Source organism: Sciurus carolinensis, chromosome 1 (assembly GCF_902686445.1).
Source record: "Sciurus carolinensis chromosome 1, mSciCar1.2, whole genome shotgun sequence".
NCBI lineage: Eukaryota > Metazoa > Chordata > Mammalia > Rodentia > Sciuridae > Sciurus > Sciurus carolinensis.
Window position 1 is genome coordinate 73,527,184 of NC_062213.1, and position 24,640 is coordinate 73,551,823.

Genomic DNA, 24,640 nt, shown 5'->3' on the forward strand with positions numbered 1-24,640 from the left:
TTACATGAGATCTTTAAGTTTATTTTGTATAATGTAAGATCTTTATAAAAAGAAATGGCAAATTTTACTTATGATATTTAAATAAATATTTTTATTCATATGAAACTACAAATCCATAATCAAAATAAAACATGATGCTTTAGTAATTTAAAACATTTATGATTAATATTTTTTGAAAATGAGATAATCATTTTGACAAAAACTCAAATTTTAGCAGAAATATCTAAACTCTTTTACTAATGTTGAATTTATTCAGAGATTTAAAAAATCTGCCTTTTCAATGCTACCAAAATCTTCTCATACAGGGTAAACCGGAAAACTACATTCTTTCTTATGCAAAAAATCCTACTGCTAAATTATCAAGCCAGCTCTTTGTTATGAATTCAGGTTCTTCAAGTCGTAGCCAGATTACACTAATATTTCATTAAGCAATGTTAGCAAATATATTTCCTGTATGGTGCTCTTAACTTTACAATTATATGGCAATACTAAGGGAAGAAGGTATAGGGAAAATATTAAGAAGGAGAACAATGTCTACCTTTTGGTATCACACCCACATTTTCCAAATTACCAATTAAAGATTTACCCTGATAAAAGAATCGTAACCATCATTCAGGAAATTAACTGGAAATGTGTTATGATAAGTCAAAATACTTGACTGGCTCTGCCCTAAATTAAAGTATGGTTGGTACTACATTTAAAAGGATATGTGTTATTAAAGGCAACTTGAAGTAAGGATGTACTCACTTCCAGCCTGAAGTCTTTTCACTTCAGCAGATAGATGATCACTATCAGGGCAGTGACTGTAATATCATCTAGTTAAATTAGCTATGGACAGGAAAATACTTTGTTACTGAATATTACATTGGAAAAAAAAAAAACCTACTATTTGTTTCTCTAAAACTCAATCCGTTAGGTAACCCTTATTTTTATTTTCACTTTGTTTACTATTTTCTGTGCTCTCCCTATCTGCAACAGTAACAACAAACAAACTCTATTTATTTATTTGGCAGTATTGGGAATGGAATCCAGGGATGCTGTACCACTAAGCTACAACCCCGGTACTTTTTATTTTTTTTTATTTTGAGATGGAGGGTCTCACTAAGTTGCTGAGAATCTCATTAAGCTGCTGAGGCTGGCCTCCAATTTGCTCCCCTCCTTCAGCCTCTAGAGTAACAGGAATTATAAGTATACACCATTACACCTGGATTATAAAAAACAATTATTCCTCAGTTACCTCTGACCATCATGGAACCCTGGATATGTTTTTCAATGTTTTTCTTACACTTGCATTAGGAAATCTGAAATTGGACTTTTCATTTAAATAAAGCTAGTACCCTCATTTGTTACTCAGTTACCTGTTTAACTTTGCGCAAGAAAACCAACTAGCAACACTCGCTGGTGCTTATAGTGTGCTGGACATTGTTTCAAGTGCTTAAGTAAAAATATTAAGTCCATTAAAAATATTTCTTATGTACTCTGCACTCTACAACCCCTTCTAGATTCTCTACCTCCTGTTTCTGTGTTATGTTACCACTTTCATCTTGTGCACATAATTGCTTCTATTTTTCACAAGTGCAGAAAGGTTGTGCTATATGGAACTAAAGTTTAGTTTGACAGGCAGCTGTACTCTGCCATAGCCCATACAAATTTTGGCTTCATATCTAAAATTAAAGACTTCCTTACAAATGTTCAACAGTGTTCAGAGATGGCTCTGTGACAAGGTGCTGTCTCCAGATGATGCGTAAGAATTAATAGCACTGGCCCTAGAGCAACCTCTGTGAAACACAATTGTCTACATGAGTTATCTGGGAAAGCTGTATGCTCAGTGTATACATCCACATTTTTTAAACTTACAAATTTCCCCAAAACAAAGCCATAAGAACACTTACTTAACAGACATTTCATAACTTCTTGTAAGGACAGAGAACTGACCTCAAGGAATGACCAATCAAAACACATGCCAAAAAACCCAAGCCTCGGAAGCCCTAAAAGGCTCCTGGGGAACTAATGTCCTACATCAGGTAACACTGGAGAGCAATTAGCCCATGGAATATACCCACCAGCTGTGTCTTTGGGGAAACCACCCAGCAATGCTCAATGCATGTCATTAAATGTGACCCAACAGGATGGATTTGGTGGCACAGAGATAGTTATCTAGTATTGCTGAGATTCTCTTTTCACATTCACCCTGCTGGCAATATTCAAATCTTGCTGTTAGCATCTCCTTTTCTCTTCTCCCCGCTTAGATACTGTTATTATTTATTTTCTCTTCACCAGCTACTCTTTGTGAAATAAGTTGTGTACACACACATATTTTCTATGAACACCATTATCTGCCCGAAGACTCAACTCACCAATGGGCTGGCTGACACACACCATAATGGCCTTATAAGCACCTAAACACACTGTGGTTGGAAGGCTGATATATTAAACATATAATCATCACACACAACACTCTCTTTAGAAGATGAAGCTACAGACATGAACTTTTAAAAAGCAAGTCACTGATGTCACACGAAAGCAATGACCTCAGGGTCCTCGCACTGAGCCCAATCTTCCAGGGACAGATCACTTTTTGTCCTATGACAACACAGACTCCTGGATCCAAGGTGTCTATACATTGTGAAAGGGAGAAAGATTAGGAACTCTTTAAATCAGCTGTTCTAGAACCTTGTGGACTGGGAGAAAGACAGAGTAGGCTTTGCTCCTTCTTCCCTGGAAGGCCCCTAACAGTGTTGCAGGCCAATTATAACTGTGCACAAGAACCCTGGATTAGCCTGCTGTCACCATCTTTAATCCATATCATCTCCTGCCCAGACTGCAACCACAGCCTGAGCTGGTCTTTCTGTTCCTCTGCTTCCCCCTCCCATTTGTTTTATACTGTTGCCCAACTCATCATCCTGAGCCATGTATCTTATCACTGCTCAGCTCAAACACTAGCAGTGGCTCCCCCTGCCAAAAGACTGGAGCCAAAGCCCGGGTGCCAGTATCTGAGGCCACGGGACCCCATCATGTCCAAGTGTCTGGTCCCCCTATTTACACACGCACCCTGCACTTCGGGCAAGTTCCCCTTTGTGTTCATTGCCTCCTTTGCTAGTGTTATGACTTCCACCTAAATGTCCTTTCTTTCTCGAATTCAGCCTGGCAAAATACTTTCTATCCTGAAGGCATGTCTCAAATGACATCTAACAGTTTTCCTAATCTCAATCCCTCAACACAATGGAGGCTCCCACAGGCATGAAACACTCACCACCTTAATGATTTCTGGAAGCATACAAGAGAGGTCCAATCCCTATGTGTTAATACCATGGGTTTTGTGAAGAGAAGAGCAGGGCCACAAACTGCCCATCAGTAACAGGGATGAACCATGGCCAAAGCTTTACAATCATCTCTTATTCTCAGGGAACAGGTGCTGAAGACCTCCAGACTGAGAGGAATATGAAGGCTTTGGCAAAGGTCTGAAATGGCTGAGAGCTGCTGCCCACACCGCTGGAGTTTCTCTTTAGCACCTCTGATTTAAACACACACTCACCAAGAAAACCTCAACCAGGACTGTCTTTAGCTAGCATTTCTCATGATTTCTAGCCATGGAGCACAAACAACTCCCTTCAAGGGAGGGAAGAGGAAGGAGACAAGGTGAGAACATGCTTCCAGGTCCACGGGGGCATCTGGCATGTGTCTCCGGCACCACAGAGGGAGGCATCACAGAGAATAGGAAGCTGGAGAAGCCCACACAAGTGGTCAGGGCAGTACCGACTGCATACCAGGAAAACCTGGATCTGGGGACAGAAAGGGACCTCTGGAGCCTCTACTGTCATTCAAATAAGTTTGCAAGCAGGCAGGCTTACCATTGATTAGGTACGGATGATTGCAGCACTTCCGTAATTCCATCATAGTGTTTAAAAGGTTAGGTACGTTAGCTTGTCCACCACCTTTGGAAAGAAATGTAAAATTCTTCTCAAGGATGGCTCTGTAATATTTCTTCTGAATGTTTGTTAGCTCAACTTCAATAATAGTTTCTTCTTTGGGGGCCAAGTTCTTTTCTACATCCTCTTTGAGACGTCTCAACATCATTGGCTTTAGAATAGCCTGAAGTTTTTGCACCTAAAAAAGGACCTTAGGTAAATACTGGTATCATGGTTTGCTTCATATTAAAACATACTCTATGAAAAATTAGGAACAACTCATTTATTCACCATCATTTCATTTCTCAAAGTCTAATAAGGGTATAAAGGAGCTAATTTTTCAGCTTTCATGAAAGAAATCTGAGAAGGGTTGGACGATTCTATGTCAAATGCACTGCTTCACCTACCCAAGAGTCCTGAACACCCTTCTGGGCTTGAAAAATGGGGGGGAAAAAAGAAAGAACTTTAATTCATTCAGCTTTCCATTCTGTTTGTCTTAAGCCAAAGGATGGTGAGGAACAGGAAAGAAACCATGTCACAGAGTGCTATATTTCTGTTCTGCAGAAAGAGCTCAAGAACAAGAACAAGGGGCCTCAATGAGCAGGGAGAGAGGTCTGTGCCTGGTTCTCTTTTCCACTGATTGGCAAGAGGACACAGCACAACAGATACTTTTAACCTTAGAAAAGAAAACAAAACAGACTTCACTCTGAACTAAGCTAATAAGTTTTATACAGTGAAGTGAAGAAGGGGCACATAAAGACCATGATTTCAAACTATCTCCACATTTATTTCAAAGATGGGTTATGAAACTGAGCAACTGATACCCTTGTAACTCTTACGGTATATAAAGTATTCACGTGCTTTTCACACACAATACCTTGTTTACTTCTCATGGAAATCCTGTGGACTGGTACCCATGTTTCTAAAATGAAAGTATGTAAGCTTGAAGAAACATACAATGTTTCAGAAACATACAATGTTTCGGAAATAAGAGTGGAAACCCAAAATTTCAGCAGGCAAGACAGCTTCACCAACTTCAGAGGCTTCTAACACTATCCCCAAATGTATGCACAGCAAAACCACCAATATGAATAGCAGAGACACCTCTGCAAATTACCTCTACAGGTATGCAACCTCTGTACAAAACTCAACAGCCCACCATGAGGGTGAACCATCAAATGAACAAACAAGAAAACCTTCATAATGATGACTTGGAAGATCCAAGAGAAGGACACTCTTGTCTACTAGGTGGGGAAAAAAATTGTGATATAATTTACATTTTAAAATACTTAAACACTTTGCCATTTCATGAGCTAATCTTCAATTTTTACAACTGAGATACAAAGAGTTGAGGTGATAAGTACCTGTTCCTCTGTTTTTAGATCACCGAATTCTTGCATAAAGGTGGTTTCTGAAGGGAAGCGACTTGGTTCCAAGAAATGCAGCAAGCTAAAGAGCTCTTCCACAGTGTTCTGTAGCGGGGTCCCCGTCAGCAGCACTTTGTGTTCCTATGGTAACACAAGAAAAGCAACTGACCACACTGCAACAAAAACAGACTCTTAGGACTAATGCTTTCCTCTGTGTCTCCATTTTTCTGCTTCTGTTCGTCAGTGGCAATTTAGCACCCACCCTACACCAAGTATAGAAATAAGGCATGAAGATGGAGACTGGGGAAGAATATGGTTCCTGCTTCAGATGCGTGGACATGTGGAAAGGTGTTCCCTAGAGCTCTACAGGCTCCTTCGGTGTCTTCACGTTTCTGCTTCTTTCGGAGGTTATTAAGTCAATATTTTAGTAGGATGGTTTTCTAAATCCCCTAAATCCCCGTGCTTTTTCTCAACCAAAGTTAAGTTTTTTCCTGAAATCCCTAGACTGAGAGAAGGCGTTCATGCTTCTTTCTGTTCTCTACATCAACAGTACTCTCATCTTTCCATCTGCTTCCTGCATGACTCACTTTAGAGACAAAAGAAGTTCTTCTAAATGCAACAGCATATGAAAAACTATTTTGTTCTTCAAAAATTTCCAACTGGCAAAGAGGTCAGCTTGGTTTTAAATACCACAATCATCTAGGAAAAAAAAAAAATCAAATGCTATTTCTAACTTTTGTCTCTTTGAACCAAGTTAGGTAATTTCTTTAATTAATTCTGTTTATGAATTTTTTCCAACTTTCCTTTTGTACTCTGACACAAAGAAGTTGTTTTAAAACAATCAGTCTTAACAGTAATAAGTTTATAAATCTTAAGAGTCTTATTATTTCCCTCCTTGTTTGATCATTTGGAGTACAGCACAACTAATCTAGTAGTATAAGACCAATATTCTGACTTAACTTGGAAGCTAACTAGACTTAGTTGCCAAACATAGTATATGCTCAGTAAATACTAGCAGAATGAAATATAAGAACACACTTATTTTCTTCATATCTACCATGTCTTGTCAATGAGGCTCTGTGAAAGTGAGGTGAAGCAGTTCAATATATTTCCCCTCTTGTCCTCCCCTCCAAGTAGATGTATCTGATCAAAGATGCATATATCAATATCACCTTCAGAGTTTTAAATTATTAAAAATGAAGAGTCAGAAAAATAAGTTAGGATTTTCTAATGTATAACCATAGTAGTGGGGTTACATGGGCAATAATCGCTGATATGCCCAAGTTCTAAATGACCCTATGGAATAATTTTTTTTTTAAAGTACTGTCACAGATTCAGGAAAAGCATTATTATTGTTAAAAGGGATGGGGAGGGGGAAGGGAGAGAGGGGTATGTGCAATTGTCTCCCAATTTCTTTATATCCTTTATTATTAAATCCTAAATATTTAATCAAATCCTTTAAGAGTTTAAAGTGTATATAATTTATTAATTTCAAAAGGAATGTATTTGTGTAAGGGAAAGGAACTCCTTTTTGATGCTACTTCACTTCAATGACTGCTCAACAGGCAAATACACCACAAAATTACAAATACAACCCTTATAACCCTTTTGTACAGTTGCATATGAATAATGGAATAAAACTAGGTTTCAGTTTGAAAGTAGGTAATAATTTTAGAATATGGGATTACTACACACAGTATCATAAGCATCCTTTAAGAAATTCAGGCTATCAACCATACCACCTCCAAGCTCCACTATGACAGAAGACATGCTTTTGCCCTGAAAATATTACCATTCTTTTTAGCTCTGATGAAATGATATGCATTTAGTTTCATTTCAGCGGACTTTTTAATTTGTGTGGGGCCTCCTAGCAATGAAATGATGAGAAAACAGAATTGATGAAGAACTAATACAACCTCCCTGGCTTCTTCTTGTCAAGGGGGGACAAGGGGCTAATTCTGCTTTCCCAAAGCTCCCATGGAGAACTGAGGGGATGGTGACTGTCCCTCCATATATCACCTTCACAAACTCTTCCTTTCCTCAGGAGAGGGGAAGACACTCAGTAGTCATCTTCATGTCCTGAGAATGAACCTGGAGATCACCCTAAAAAGGACATTTTCACTTAACTCACTACAGCTCAGGAAGTAGGAGCTCCTTAAGAACTACACTGTAACTGGGTACAATTACTATTCACTGTTTTGACCCTAACTTATTTCTAGGAAAGAAACACAAAGAGTAATAAGTGGGTAAGTTCTAATGATACTTATTATAAGTAATGATTTAAATACCAAGCAATGAGTTGTTCAGAGCTGCGAAAATACAATTATATTCTGCCTCTGACCAATAATGTCCATTTTCCATTTTAAAACATCTCTTATGAGATAAAAATTCCTGATCATCAAAAAAATTATTAGTCAAGTCAGCCAGGGATGAGTTACAGGTATTCTGAGTCCTTGGGCTGACCAGCAGAGATGTGACAGTCAGGGACCCCCAGGACTGGTCTCCTGTGGTAGTAAGCAGCCATCTCTGTTTATCCCAGTGTGGCATACAAATATCATCATTTTATATGTGTGCCATTATGGGAAAGGCTTAAGGAACACTGTGATGTGTAACAGAAAATTATTTGGACAACAGATCCTAATCCATTAATGAAATATTAACATAAGTAACAGAAAATTCTTCAAAGCATTTTCATGATAATTAGATTGTCTGGTGATAGTTAAAACTAATTTGTACTCATCAATAAAGGATTGTTTTGCAGTAAGAATCTATAATATGGGAATATATGAACTAGCACTAGAACACAACTGAGATAAACTAGGTCAGAGGACTGTGTAAGTCTTTAGGAAATGGTCTATAAATCTCTTAGTGGATGTCCAAGAAGGGGATCCCTACTCAAGAAGCTATGTGTAGCTATGAGCATTAATGTGTACCCCCACATAGAGGTATGCTTCAGTGTAATGCTGAAGGATCACCTGGAAAAGCCAAAGAGAGCCATGGGGTTACTCCTTCCATAAGCACAGCACATGTCTTCAAAACTATTCTGTTTCTAAGTGCTCTCTCACTTGTCTTGTGGATTGGCCACCAAATAATAGTAAACTACTTTGCATAAGACTTATAGGATAGTGTCTGTAATGGTTCATTAGGGAGAAAAATGGGAAAGTCTACCCTAAATAATATAACAGTCAGATGTCTTCCTTTAAGCAAAACTTGATTTTGCCTGTTTTTAATTAAAAGAATAGTAGGCTAATCCAATCTCCTTAATTTAAGAATAAAAGGAGCTGCTTCAAAGAAGCTGCAAAAGAAAGACTTTAGGTGCTCTTTTCACTAGTACCAGGCTTCGGTTTAAAAAAAAAAAAAAAAAAAAAGTATACTTGTAAACATACAAACTGTTCCTTCCCATCTCCAATTCTCAATTAGTAAGAGATCAAATTAATTTATAGAAGTCAGCATTAAAGGGATTTTTTAAAATCTCTTTTAAAACTTTTTTGGTGCTCATCAAATCACCTAATACATTTTAAATGACAATAGTATTGTCTTCAAACTGTACATTAAAAATAAAAAAACATGATCATAACCAACTTGTAAACTATGGTGAAAAGTCATACAAGGAAAAGAGGTCAAGTAGCAATTTTCTGCTAGGACACCACACACACAGCAGCAACAGAGCATATCAAATCAACCAAATTCTACTTCCCTACACTATGTGGCTCCATGATATTTCCCCCAGGAAAGTTAATCACATAGAAAGCAGAAGGGTATAGGATAGATGTGGCATAAAACTTCAGATCAAACTTGAGGTCTTGTAATGCCCCAAACTTTCATGCATCTATTCAAACTGAACACCAGATTATCATAACCAACTTCCTGAGAACTTGCATCCTCAAGTCCAACTGGCCTTGGTAGGGAAAAACCCAGGAATCCTGGAACATAATTGAATTATCATCACTGAAGTAAAGCTTGGCTTAACAGTTAATGAAACAGTCAATATTGTGAACAAAAGAGTAAAGCAAATATTCTAAACTCACATCAGTGAAAATATCCTGATTTATACTCTGCTAGGATAGTACTGTTTAAAAACATCAGCATGCAATTCCAATTAAAATCCCAATGACATACCTTACAGAAATAGAGCAAGCAATTATGAAATTCATCTGGAAGAATAAGAAACCCAGAATAGCTAAAGCAATCCTCAGCAGAAAGAGTGAAGCAGGGGGGTATCGCAATACCAGATCTTCAATTCTACTACAAAGCAATAGTAACAAAAACGGCATGGTATTGGTATCAAAATAGAAAGGTAGATCAATGGTACAGAATAGAGGACACGAACACAAACCCAAGTAAATACAATTTTCTCATACTAGACAAAGGGGCCAAAAATATGCAATGGAGAAAAGATAGCCTCTTCAACAAATGGTGCTGGGAAAACTGGAAATCCATATGCAACAGAATGAAACTAAACCCATATCTCTCACCATGCACGAAATTAAACTCAAAATGGATTAAGGACCTCGGAATCAGACCAGAGACCCTGCAGATTACAGAAGAAAAAGTAGGTCCAGAGCTTCAACATGTCGGCTTAGGATCAGACTTCCTCAACAGGACTCCCATAGCACAAGAAATAAAAGCAAGAATCAATAACTGGGATAGATTCAAACTAAAAAGTTTTCTCTCAGCAAAGGAAACTATCAGCAATGCAAAGAAAGAGCCTACAGAGTGGGAGAAAATCTTTGCCAATCATACTTCAGATAGAGCACTAATCTCCAGAATCTATAAAGAACTCAAAAAACTCTACACCAAGAGTGCAAATAATCTAATCGACAAATGGGCTAAGGAAATGAATAGACACTTCACAGAAGAAGATCTACAAGCAACAAACATATGGAAAAATGTTCAACATCTCTAGTAATAAGAGAAATGCAAATCAAAACCACCCTAAGATTCCATCTCACCCCAGTTAGAATGGCGATTATCAAGAATACAAGCAACAACAGGTGTTGGCGAGGATGTGGGGAGAAAGGTACACTCATACATTGCTGGTGGGGCTGCAAATTAGTGCAGCCACTCTGGAAAGCAGTGTGGAGATTCCTTAGAAAACTTGGAATGGAACCACCATTTGACCCAGCTATCCCACTCCTTGGCCTATACCCAAAGGACTTACAATCAGCATACTACAGAGATACAGTCACATCAATGTTCATAGCTGCTCAATTCACAATAGCCAGATTGTGGAGCCAACCTAGATGTCCTTCAATTGATGAATGGATAAAGAAACTGTGGTATATATACACAATGGAATATTACTCAGCCATAAAGAATGATAAAATTATGGTATTTGCAGGCAAATGGATGAAACTGGAGAATATCATGCTAAGTGAGATAAACCAATCTCAAAAAACCAAAGGACGAACGATCTCGCTAATAAGTGGATGATGACACATAATGGGGGGTGGGAGGGTTTGATGTTAGGGTTAGAGTTAGGGTTAGGGAGGGGGGCAAGAATGGAGGAAGGAAGGACTGTTTAGAGGGAAAAGAGGGGTGGGAGGGGTGGGGGGAAGGGAAAAAATAACAGAATGAATCAAACAATATTACCCTATGTAAATTTATGATTACACAAATGGTATGCCTTTATGCCATGTACAGAGAAACAACATGTGTCCCATTTGTTTACAATTAAAAAAAAAAAAAAAAACAAAAAAAAAAAACAAACACCAGCATGCAATTTAACAGTTACGAAGGCAATAACGATTTTTGATAATGGAGAGTTCAGAATACATCATGACATTGCACAGGTTTTGCAGATAGCCTGTGAAGAGAGGCATAGGTCAAATTCAGAGCAGTGCAACTACCAAGTCAGACACAATTCTATTCAGGCTCAATGAAATCACCAATATGATCACTGACCAAGTCCATCATCTTGAGTCCCTCCAATAGCTTGCAGTTCCTATTCTTCAGCCTGTGGGCTTCATCGATAACCACACAGCGCCATGGAATATTCCGCAGCTCGGGACAATCAGTCAAAATCATCTCAAATGTAGTGATGATGGCATGAAACTTATAGGACCCCTTTATCACGCGACCCTACAAGAACAACTCAGAATCGTTATTTAGCACTAATGATTACACTGATAATTTTGAGGATGAATGCATAGCATAAAACAGAAGTATTTATCTCTTTGGTTCCATCTTCATTGTTGATAACATATTCTGTTTTAAAAGTTATTTTGGAGGCTTTAAGGTACTATGAAAAAACAAAGTTTTGAAATCTTTTCTTTAAAAAAACTAATTAGAAAACTGTTACTGTATTTCAGATACAATTTTCTTCTAGATCACAAGCAGTAAAGTACCAGTAAATGCACAATCTATTGACACCCTGCAGACTTCATATACAGTGAAAGGCCAAAGAGACTGGGTGCTACGCTAACTTTTGAAACTTTAAAAAAAATTTTTTTGTTTTAACTTTTGCAACTCATTTTATTCTTTTGGCACTTCCTATAAAATGCTAAAACACTGGAAATGAAAAAACATTCACTTAGGATAGAACTTATAATTCCCAAATCTCAAATATTAAAATATAGATTTAAATATTTTCTCCTATAATTACATAATTGTATGTTAGAATTCAGGTTTAAAAACAGAAACAAACATACATATAAAACAACTCTCTTATTTTCAATTACAGAATGGACTTCCATTTACTACTTACAGTTTAAAACTGTTTTAACACACATGATCCTTCCTTATCACATCATTCATAATGTTCCACTGTTAATATAATTTTATAAGCAAGCACTGAGAATAAGAAAAATTATAGCAGTTGCTACTAAAAGCCAAAGTATAAATCCCTCCCCTGGTGTGTATTTGGATTTCCGCAATGCCTAATATTTTTCACTTCTAGCAACATATTCTTCTATTCACTTTTAATATCATTTTTGTTTAGTTTTGTCTTAGGAATACAAAATAAAGCGAACATGGTAATACATTATATGAATTTCAGTGATCATACAACGTAAAGATATTTTCTAATCAAATATTCAGAATGAAAATATGCTATAAAAATAAAGGGCAGTATTCACACTTGTAGAAAGATAATACAAACTAACTGGGCAAGAAATTTCAAGCAATTTCCCAATTTAACAAAAACTGAGACCTTCCCCCAAGTCACTGACAGTGACTCTTTAAGTCAGAACTTTCACAACACCTTAAAATGCACATAAATGAGCATAAGGAATACAATCTCTAAAATTTTACCTGGGGATCTTTGAAGTACATTTCATACAACTGAATGGTCCGACGACTAGCTTGACTCCCATGATACACAACCACGTTCAACTCTGTCCAGGTTCGGAATTCCCTTTCCCAGTTGGGGATTGTGGACAATGGGGCAATTACTAAAAAAGGGCCATGGATTCCTTTCAAATATATCTCATAGAGAAATGTAATGGACTGGATAGTTTTTCCCAAACCCATTTCATCTGCTAAAATGCAGTTTCGCCTTTAGAGGGAAAAAAAATAAGAAAGTTTAGTGAGTTCAGATACTGCTCTCTTTTATATCTATCTATATATCTATCTAAATACACACACACACAACCACACAGACATTACTCACGAATGCATATCCATATGGATTTAGATTTTTTTAGAGTCAACAAAATACATTTTTAAACAAAATTATCTAAGAAATGAAATTGCTCCTACATATTTGTCAATCTCTGTATAGACATTTGTTGAATAAATATTGACTGTTACCAATGCTTGCTTTTTAAAAATTTTTCATTAGAGCTAAATATTATTTATATTCTTTTTGATTACTATTTCCAATAACTTCAAAGAGCTACAATCTTTTAGAAAAAGTAAAGACGAACATGTTGTACATACATGTTGTACCAATTGAAAAGCAGCCAGTTCACTCCCTCCAACTGGTATTCCCTGAGTTTGTTATTGTTTTTATACTCCCTGGAACTCTCTGATTTCTTCCAATCATCAGCAGGAGGTCGCTCCTGTTTCAAATATAGTAAATCCCATTAGTGGTTTCTTGAAGACCACGCCACTATGCTATTTTCAAATTAAATCCTCTATCATGAGCCAATTCTTACCACACGCTCTGTTTCCGGCTCCCTGGACATGAGTTTCTCAAACTCTTCGATCTTTGCTTGATCTATGTCCTGCCTCAGCTCCCACGTGCTGTCTTCATAGGGAAGTGAGCACCACTTCACCAGATAATGAGTCACAGGCTGGACCAGGTTTAAATAAACCAAAATTGAATTCACTTGACCAAATATAATATGTTAAGGAAAAATATGTGCTCTATTTCATCTATCAATAGATGCTACCTCAGTGTCGGGAACACCAAATTGGCAGATGTCTTAAAACTATACCCACTACTAAATAGTTGCCTCCAGTCTAAACTGGAAACAGAATTATAGGGCATTATTAGAACAAAATTAACTTTTAACCTAAATCACTGGTCATGTTCAAAAGCCAGAAAGTATACAGGAATAGCTGGTAAATACCAAGAAGCTAAATTTGAGCCTCATTTTCCCCTGTGCACATCATTAAGCATATGATTCAGGCTTCTGAAGTAAAATCATTGCATACTTACACGTTTATATAATTGACTAGTTTCTTAAAGAATGAAAAATAGGCAAATTTATTAGGATATCTGCCATTCCCTTGGAGAAAGAGATGTTGTTTGTATATAACCACATTTTTAAAATACTGAATTTGAGCTCTAGAAGACTGAAGGGCAAAATACTTTGAGTAATGCAGATCAGTAGGATTTCCTCTTTGTCTTTCCTCTAGAAAACACTTCAGTTTGTTGGCCTTCATTTCAAGAGCAAGGTACACTGACCTGGTTGTGATGTTAAAAATATTTGCTGCGCAATGCAAATAAGGTTTAAAAAAAATTTTTTTTAAAATATAACTAAGTAAAATTAGAAAAATAAAAATACTGTTACAGTCTTTGAAATCTCATGGAATTTCACTATCTAGAATTCAGAGTAACATGGGAGTCTCCTGACAAGTCTCCCTAGATAAGCAAGATCCAAACACTTAAAACAAAACTCAGTTTACTAGAAGCAGTCAGGAATGACAGAACTCATGGCAGGTCAGCACATGTCACCAAGACACATGCTCAGAAATCACTAGAATTGTTTTTATTCTTACTTTCCTATCAAATGTTCTTTACAAGCTTGTAGGGTTTGCAAAGCAACAGAAAATGCCAGGTCTGGGATCTCATGGAGAGAAATATTTTCTATTAGCCTCTGTGTACCTTGTTAAACGAAGTTTACCAACTTCACTAAGGAAGTCCAAAGCTAAATAACATTAAACCCAATCCTGCTACCACAGTACTCTTGACTACATAAAGGAACTTTGTGCTACATAATAGGTACACACCAAAATGCACTGAAGTCTTTATTGATCATGTTCTAGAATTGTGAAAAATGTCAAAGTAGTTCAGATTGAAAGTTAGTCTTTTTTAAAAAGCTCTAAACAAAAAACATATTGAGTGTTGTTATTATTATATCATAAAATAACAAATCATTAAATTCCAATTAAATTTTAGATAACGTGTATCACGATCCAAGGCTCTGAACAGGAATAGGTCTAGGTTTCTCTCATCTCTAAACACAAGAGCTGCCTGAACCACCATTCTGTAATACAAATGATCTCCTATTACCTCTCCCCGGTCATCTGTGCTACGTGCAAAGTCCATTATCCGGTCAACCTCCACATAATCTGGATTAAAAAGCTCATCCTCAATCTGCACCAAAGGGGGAAAAAAGAAGTAAAATGTTTATTTCCTGACAGGAAACACTGTTTCACTTTTCACAAGGCAATAATATTTTGGATCATAGTGATACAAAATTTATATTTGGCAGATTCTATTATATTAATTGAAATGCTACAATTTAGCAAAATCATTCCCCATGAGGAAACTAGACTTCTTAGACTTTGTTAACAGAGTCTTTTAATTACTGTGTGAAACCTTTTACTGTGAGAGAATGTTTAAGAATATTTTAAATGAAGTGTGAAATTACAATTCACTAATGAGCAATCCAAAAGGCTTATGGCATGCAATGCATTTAGCATTCTTGAAACTACAGTTTGCAATAAAGAATCAGAGCCATGCTCATGAAGTGCTACTGGAGTCTCATCACTACTTGAGTTGCCTGGTGGTCTATAGCATCATTTACAGAATGTTATTCAAAAGCTATAAACACTGAAGCCAATGGATTTCTTTTTTTAGCATGAAAAAGTTTATGATGTTTGGTAGTCTTTACTAATCAGTATTAGTACCTCACTTAGAATAATAGTCTTGTCATGAATCTTATATGTGTGAATAATTTATTTGTACTGAATGTAGAGTAGGTAAAAGAATTCAGGATACAGAAATGAGGCCTAAAATAATTGAATTCTTTAGTCAATATTTCAACAATTTTTACAAAACTAAAGCAAAACTACTTGTTCACAAAGTTATCTCATGTGAAAGAATAGCATATGGCTCAAAAGGAAGTTATAGACCAAGTCATACTCAGAAGCAGCCAGGGTCAAATAAGTTTTCATATCTGAGTTAGAAAGCCAAAGATAATGATTACACAAATGGTATATGCCTCTACTTCATGTACAAACAGAGAAACAAGATGTATCCCATTTATTTACAATAAAAATGAATTAAAAAAAAAAAAAGAAAGCCAAATATACATCATTATGTGGTGCTACAGGTTAATAATATAGCTGTGTTAAAACACTTAACAAAAGGCAAATTAGATGTCACTTAGACACCATTACAGGTTGAAAAGATAAGCTATCAGTCGCACACTGTCAAGGAGAACGAACATTCTCTGGGCTACCAAGCCCACTTAAAACACTCAGTTGGGTCCTTTGAATTGTGACTTATGAACCAAAAACCAAAAATACAAAAAATGTGCTCCAACTATCTCAGGTTTTTTCACACAGGTGAACAGCAAGGAAAAACATGGCAATGAAATGTCCAGTTAAGTTACAATGTTAACGTGCTAATGCGCTGGTTTTCTCAGAAGCTTCTAGATTGAGAGAAACAATATGTATGTATTACTTATTCATATACAACAGGAACCCTAATATGTTCCACAAAGCAGGTTTTGACTGCAAGAGCTCTCTTTAAGACAACTTGTTCGTCAACATAAGTTTTCATATTCAATGCTGAGTTGAACTTTTCCTACATCTCTACCCATTAACTGAGTAATGTTTGTCATCATGCATGTGATGAAATTTCTAGTCTAAACAATTTTTTTTTTTAAACAGACACTTTAGGTGCAGCAGATTTATAAGGAGCCCAACATGCAACAAAGAATGTAAAAGAAACTGAAACTGAAAATCTGAAAGTAGTAGAGCTTTAGAATACTTGAAGCCATGATCACTTGTGGCATAAAACAAACAAGTAGGGGTGTGTGAATGGAGGGGAGGAGTGGGAATGTAAAAGCAGGGATGAGGTGTGTTGTTATTCTTCTCTGCCAACTCCCATTCAGGACAGAACTTAAAATTTCTGGTTGCCAATTTACAAGCAAGATAATGTTTTCCAGTCATGGTACATGCAATTCACAGAGACAACAGGTTCAGACAAACAGGCTATGTAGCTAGGGCCAGGCACAAATCCATAAAGACCATGTGACCACAGGAAACAGAGACCAAATAAATTTAATAAACAGGCCCAGAATTTAAGGATGGAGGAAAGCTGTCATTGTACTTTTTCCATTTTTCCTCCCACAGATATTCAAAAAAGGTCAGTAGAACATATGGTATCTTTCTGGAGGGAGGCTAATGATTTCAACTCACCTAATATCACAAAAATTCAAACTAGTTTCTCTAAGAAGGGCAGGAGAAACAAACTCATAATATTTTCCTCAAAACCAACCTTTCAAAAAACAAATATGTTAATATTCTCTGAGGTGTAAGAACTGAGTCATATTCAAGTAACTCTTTGTCACTCAATACAAACTACTACACTGCCCATCAGGCTGGGCCCTCAAGCCACACAGCTGTTGATACAGATGGGGGTCTGTGGAAGAGCACTGGTCAGATCTCTGTCCAGTACAGTCTTAAGTGCCCGCTAGCTGGGATCACAGAGATCTGGTTCCAGGACAGCAGAGACTGGTCACCCAAGATTCTAAGGATTCTGTGACATCGAAATACTAAATGCTCTTGTGTTTCACACTTCTCATCTCCACAATGGGTGGCAGTACACGGAAGGATGTTAAGCAGGTATTATTTTGCATTCATTTTCATCCTTTAGTTTACATTCAGTTAATTTTTTTATAAGGAGGGGAACTAAGAAATCAGCAAATCTTTTCTTTCAATATTAGAGATTTTCTTTCATCGCTTTGAGGTTACAAGTGAAAGCCAAACTGGTGCTCAAAAGTCTAGAGACCCCAGTAAGCAGCTTGTGAAAGCATTTAAAAATACATATATATGCAATTGACTATGCTGGGAGGGAATAACCTAGCACTTCTTGTACATGCAGGTTTTCTCCCCTGCAATTGGCACTGCCATCTTTCCACAACTGACAACCCAGGATTCAGGAGTGCAGGCAGAGACACCACACCAGCTTCTACAGCATGGCACAGCACTTGTGAAAACAAGCACTGACTTGAATAGGAGAAAATTTCCATATACTTTTCCCAACAGAAGTTAGACTGGAACTTGTACTTCATATTGACTGTAGAGTTTATTTTTACCTGCCAACTCTAAACAGAACTTAAGTCTACTTGCTTTTCTCATCAACTACTAACTGCATTTTCATTACAAGATTTTAATCACACTATCACCTCTATTTCCACATAATATCTTAAGAACCAGTATCTTCTAGACTCAGCAACAGGAAGAATGAGAAATTTCCTCTTTACAAAATTTTTAGCAATAACCAGTAACCAATATGCAAGTAACAGCATCAAATGAAGCAAAGTAGTTTTTCTTAATAAGTTGCTGAAATTAAAAATTCAGACTATTTTAATAAAGCAAATACTTTAGAAAAGTAGCCAGGTATCTCATACCTCTGAAAGGAATTTGTTCTGGCCCTGTTTTGCCTTAAATCGTTTAATCTTTTGCTGAATTCTCTTATCTTTTTCCAGATCTTCTACTGATGCCCATTGACAATGAAGATAAGAGCTGAAAGAACAAAATAATAACACATAGAAAATAATCCTTTGATGTGTCTTTTATTATTAAAAAAATTAACTAAACAGATCATTAACAAAGTAACCTGCTCACTTACTTACAGGGATGCTTAGTACCATTCAATATAACAAGTAGAGTAACGCAGAATCAATAACAGTGCCTAAAATTCACCTTCTGCCCCAAGCCTCCATTCTCTTACCCAAAACAAATGAAAAAAAAATCAAAAGCAGAAAAAGGCCTAAAAACAAGGTTTTTTCATAAGTGAATGGATTATACTTCGATATAAAACAACTAGTACTACAGGGTGGACTTAATTGTGAATTTATGCTTTGAGCCTTTTATTATTGAGAAAGAAGAGGTATTGTGTGCTCATGGCTTACACAAGGCCTATCATGCCTGTCCCCAAAGTGAACCAGACCCAATGTTTCTAGAGCAATCAGGAGGAGAGGACCACCATCTGTACCCTCGCCCATGGCCCACATACCCGCTCAGTTCCTGTCTCCCAGTCTGTGCTCTTCCAGGAGTTGAAACAACTTCCCTGGTGAACTTCCATTCATCAGGTCCACACTTGCAATGGGCAAGTCCCACCCATTTCAGACTCCCCACCTTGAGGCCTTTTCTGCCTTCCCTAACCTGATCATGAACACACTCAACCCTCCCTTTTCCTTCCTGTGACTCCTAGGCGCAAAGTTAATGTATGGTACCTCCCACATTCTTCTGTTTGATATTTCAAGTCTTTTGTACCGTCATCTTCTCCCTGCCCAGCAAAAGCCTCTCCTGTCTCATCTCTCTTTCTGATGATAACTTAAAAAAAAAAAAAAAAAAAAAATGCAATGCTTGAATGTATACCTATTTCAGAATCAAGATACTGCTACCTAGAAATTATGCAGTTATTTTAAAACCTTTTTAAAATGATTAATAATATGGAAAATTCTTGTGATATGTAATGCCACAAAATTGATATTTATGCAATGTCTAAGACACATTTTCAAAGGTAGAACTGACTATAGGAGAAAAGGATCTTAAGTACATGTGCATTATACAGATGTGATTTAATATAAACCTGTGGGAGCTGGGGTTGTAGTTCAGTGGTGGAGCGCTTGCCTAGCATGTGTGAAGCACTGGTTTGATACTCAGCACCACATATAAATAAATAAAATAAAGGTCCATCAACAACTCAAAAAATATTTTTTAAAAATCTGTGCATGCATGGAAAATAGACCAAATGAAAATGCATCAGAATGTTAATAATGATTACTTCTGAGTAGTAACATTTCAAGTATCTTATTTTCTACTTTGAGTTAATTCACATTTCAAATAGTTAGATAAATGCTGCCATAATCAGAAACAAATATAAAAATAACCTACTCTAGTCTTCCAGTTATTTGATTGAAAAAGGCACGTGTGCAAGCAGTATTTCTGTCTTGGGCGAGGGGAAAATGCACAGAAAGCACCAGCAGCCTTCCCTTGTCCCCCGCTGGACACAGGCACTTATGCAAGGGGTCCGGCCCTGCTCTCCTACTTGTAAACTATGTTGAGAATTTCAGCCAGTGACTCTGCTTTCCAACCCCTGATGATAATCCACTCTAGAGGTTTAATAAGGGAGAAAGAGGAAGAAAAAGGAAGAGGAAAGTCCAATGTTGACTGTCATGTTTGAGTACAGAATTAAGGCAAACAAGGAAAAAAAAATCTCACTGATGGAACAGTAATAGTAATTCCATCTGAAATACTAAGGAAAATGTTACAAAGGAGTAAACTAAATGAAAAATATCATAAAACTAATAAGAAATAATCCAAACCAGACCCTACAAATGACATAGTTTTGAGTCACTATGAAAAACAAAACCTCAGTCCAGTGTGGTGGCCCATGTCTATAATCCCAATGGCTCTGGAGGCTGAGGCAGGAGGATCCTGAGTTCAAAGCCAGCCTCAACAAAAGTGAGGCACCAAGCAACTCAGCGAGACCCTGTCTCTAAATAAAATACAAAATAGGGCTGGGATGTGGCTCAAGTAACCCTGAGTTCAATCCCTAGTACTCCCCTCAAAAACTTTTTTCATTTCAAAACATAATTTTTCTTTAGCTTCACACAAACAATAACCAGTAAGAACACATGATGCTTGTGAAAATCACTTTTATAATACCAACAAAGATGAAGTAAATACTTAGCAAGGTATTTAATTAGAAATGTACAAAATTCATATAAGGAAATATTTAAAGGCATTCTTTAAAGACATGAGATTATCACTGAACCAACTGGAAAGACAGTCTATTTTTATACAGTACAACTCAACATCCTAAATCATAAACTTGTAAACTTAATACAATATAAATAAAAACAATTTTTTTATGGAACTATAAAAGTTAATCCAAGATTTTCTACATAAAAATAAAGATGCAAGAATATTCAAAAAAACATTCAAAAGGAGATATTACAAGGGAAAACTAGATCCACCAGACAATCAAGTATACTATAAAGCCTCTGTGAGTAAATGTGATTCTGGCTCATAAACACAGACACAGATCAAAGGAATAAAGTCCAGTGATAGACCCCAATAAATACACAGTGTTGGCACATGATGAAGACTGCATCTCAAATCACTGTGGCAAAGACAGACATTTTAGTAACAGCATTAGAAAAATACAGTCATGTGCTATATTTGTTTTGGTCAATGTAAGTTTTAGTCAATAACAGACCACATAAGATGGTGGTCCCATAAGTTTCTAATGGAGCTGAATATTTTCCACTGCCTAGCGATGCTGTAGCCATCTTAATGTCATATCAAAACATGTACTTGTGTTTGTGGTGATGCTGGTGTACACAGACCTACTACACTGCCTGTCACACAAAAGCATAGCACACACAATTATGCACCATTTATAATTCTCAATAATAAACAATTATGTTACTGTACAAATGCTTATGTATTTAGTAAACTATCCTTTCATCATGATTTTAAAGTGAACTCCTTGTATTTGGAAAGTTTACTGTAAAAGAGCATGCCAAGTTACCTGGCAGCAGCTTCATACACCTCATCTCCACCGTCTCTTGGCTACTTCAAGAGGCCATGTGGAATGACTGACACATACCATTTGTGTATGTGCACTCTATGGTGTTCACACAATGGGGAAATTAACTAACGCTGTGTTTCTCAGAATGGAGCCCTGTAATTAAGTGATGTATGACTGTATTTGGAAATGAGTAAAATTAGAGACATGTCTTACACCACAAGAATGATACCAGAATGATACAAAAATGAATCATGCATCTAGACAGGGAAAATGAAACCATGCAAGTACTAGAGGAAAACATGGGCTAATTCTTCTTCAACATGGGTATGGAGAAGGATTTTCTATCTATAACACAAAAGTCAGATACAATAAAAGACATACAACTATAATACATTTTTAAAAAAATTTATAATGCAATAAATACCATAAATCAAGTCAGAAGGCAACAAAAACAGAAAAGACAAGTACAGCTACAACCCAAATAAAGTACTAATATAAAACAACACTTAAAAATTGAGGAAAGCATGACAGAAAAAGACATACACAGACAAGTTACAATATAAGTGTGGTGATTAAGTTAATGGAAAGATGTTCTTATTCACAGCAAGAGAAAATTCTGACTAAAACTTCTGTGAAACGCAATCTCTCACAATAATTAAAGACAATACACATTAGGAAGGATGTGAAAAAACAGGTGCACATATACTGCTGAAGGGAATACAGACACACAATCCTTATAGAAGGGAATCTGGCAGAATCTCTCAAAACTACATGTATATTTGCCTTTTGATTTAGCAATTCCACTTGTAGGAATTTACCCCGAAACTGTGTCTTCAACAATTTGAAAATATGTATAGGCATGCATGGGAATACATCTTGTAGCATTATTAGTAATTGTAAAATATCACAAGCCATTTACATGCTCACATAATAGAATAGCTGTGGTATAACCATGCAGTGGAGTACTATGCAACTGAGCAAAGAATGAGGATTCCTATAAACTAAAGCAAATGATTTCCACTATTCCAGCCCTATCCACTGAGAGGGATGGGTAGCCATGGCTCCTTAGTAGCAATGAAAACAGCAAAGTCCAAATCTCAGTTTGGAAATGCCCTCATCAAAACAACACCAAGGTTCCTTGTAGCAATAACTGATTCCAGGACTGAAAAGGGAAGTCACAGGTTGAGCCTGGAACATTCTCTGGTGCCAATGCTCAAAGAAAGATGCAGACAAGAAAGGCATAAAGACAGTAAATAATAGCACAACAGTAAAGAATTATAACCCATTCACTACAATGAGACTCCTCAAGTCTACACAGCTGTAAATTAACCAATGGGCAAGGTAGTAAAGGTCTTCCTTACAGCAGAGACCCAACTAATGAATCTAGAAAGAATGATGGAATTAGTAAACCACCACTTATCAGTTATTATAATATTTCATAATCCCTAAGTATTTTTACAGAAGATATGTATGAATTTCCAAAAGAAAAACAGGAATTCTTCCCACATTTTTCCTATAAATCTGAAATTATGTCAAAACAGACTGACAAAAACTGTTAGTTTTATAGAAATCCTAATTTCCCTGATATCTTAACAACAGTAGAGAGGAACGCTCATTTTAGAACTCCCTTTGCCTCAACTCAAGTGACTGAGGACTCAACTCTCCTGTACCTGTACCCTTTTCTAGAATCATGAATAGGCTCAAACGAATGGAGGCACTTCCAGGCCCAGGGTCACTATGATTTGGATGCCTGTCTAGTGGTGTCCATTTTTTATAACCAGTACTTAAACTCTGTTCTCATTTTGACTTTGTTCTACTTCCACAAGGGAGCCCTTACCTCTGATTTACCTCCTCCTTACCTATCTTGACTTCTCTCCTTAAGGATTCAGCCACAGAAAATTATGTCCTACGCATAATTCCCACATGTGTAAACTCATCATGCTCTGAGGACAAAATGACGATGACCGCTAACGTTTACTGAGCATTTTACTGCTAGACTCTGTATTGCATGGAACTCTTGAGATAAAACTGACAGAGACATCTCCATCTTTTTTTACTTGGTAAAAGAGTTTTGCTTGCGACTTCTTCAGAGGGGCATCAGTTTATTAAGACAGTGCCAACTAGAAGAAGGGAGAATTGGGAAAACCAGGGTGCCTGAGGCTTTCATTTTCTAAGGCAGGATAAATTTTCTGAGGCTGTTTTTCCAGCAACTCACAAAACCCTCTCTTTAAAAACCCTACCATGTAAATGGTGCTTTTGTTCTTTGTCTTAAAAAGGGTAAGGTAAATGTTTACTCTATCAATGAATGTTTTTGTCTTTATGGTCTCGGTGTTCTTCAACAGGGTAACTACTGATCCTTAGAACCAGGCAGGTTCACCACAATGCACATATGGACCCAGTGCACTGCCTACATCTACAACACAGAATCCACGAGGACAACTTGCCGTGTTTCTGTGTTCAGACTTTTTTAAAGTTATGCAATTCAAGTCCACTACACAAATATTAGAAACAAACCCAGATAAAACCATAGCTCACTGCATTTTAAAGGCTGAGTGATGTCATGATTTTCTAGAGCCTTCGTCTGATAGCAGAGTTCTCGTCTCAAGTGCCCGGCATCCCATGCACTGATGAAGGGAGGGAGAGCAGCCCTGGAGAGTAAAATTTATTCTCGGAGGATAGGCAATTACTGCTCCATTTATTTCTCTATTGTTATAGAACTTTTTATTTTGTCTAAAAAAATCTTCTTGGCTATATACATAAAAAAGTCAAGTTTTACACCAATTATACATTTTTTTCAGAAGAATTAAATTCATAAAATATCAAAGACACAAAAATTAGTAGAAAATGACGTTTCCCAATTCACAATTTAAAAAAAAAAGTTGTTTAGTACTATGAAAATATATCCCCCCTTAAAAGGAAAAAAAAAATTTTTTTTTACTTACAAGTTTTTGTATTTCACATAAAATTCCTCAACTTCTACCTCCTCTCCAGATTCCTGCTGCAACAAAAGAAAATTTCAGGCAAATACTTAAAACGGTGCACTCAAATATTTCCAAAGTAATGATTTATTCCCACGAGCACAAAATGGCCTGAGAAGAGCAGTACAGGACCTTCTTGGAAAGATGCACAGGCTGTGAGCTGTAGGAACCCGTGTGATGAGGACTGAGCTCAGGCCCTTGCACGCTACTCTACTTGATGTG

The 24,640-nt window shown here is 36.8% G+C and overlaps 1 protein-coding gene across 6 annotated transcripts in view; it reads right to left on the reverse strand.

The window, feature by feature from the left end:
• Chd7 (chromodomain helicase DNA binding protein 7) overlaps positions 1-24,640 on the reverse strand; it is a 184,851-nt gene that overhangs the window by 32,243 nt on the left and 127,968 nt on the right. For 5 of the 6 annotated variants that reach the window (XM_047542087.1, XM_047542105.1, XM_047542060.1 and 2 more), the window contains exons 7-15: positions 24,383-24,438; positions 18,307-18,421; positions 14,955-15,038; positions 13,372-13,509; positions 13,154-13,275; positions 12,527-12,770; positions 11,180-11,356; positions 5,273-5,416; positions 3,852-4,107 (exon numbers count right to left, since the gene is read on the reverse strand). In XM_047542087.1, coding sequence (XP_047398043.1) covers positions 3,852-4,107; positions 5,273-5,416; positions 11,180-11,356; positions 12,527-12,770; positions 13,154-13,275; positions 13,372-13,509; positions 14,955-15,038; positions 18,307-18,421; positions 24,383-24,438 — 1,336 coding nt within the window. The remainder of the gene's footprint in view (positions 1-3,851; positions 4,108-5,272; positions 5,417-11,179; positions 11,357-12,526; positions 12,771-13,153; positions 13,276-13,371; positions 13,510-14,954; positions 15,039-18,306; positions 18,422-24,382; positions 24,439-24,640) is intronic. The other variant, XM_047542096.1, reaches the window with a different exon arrangement.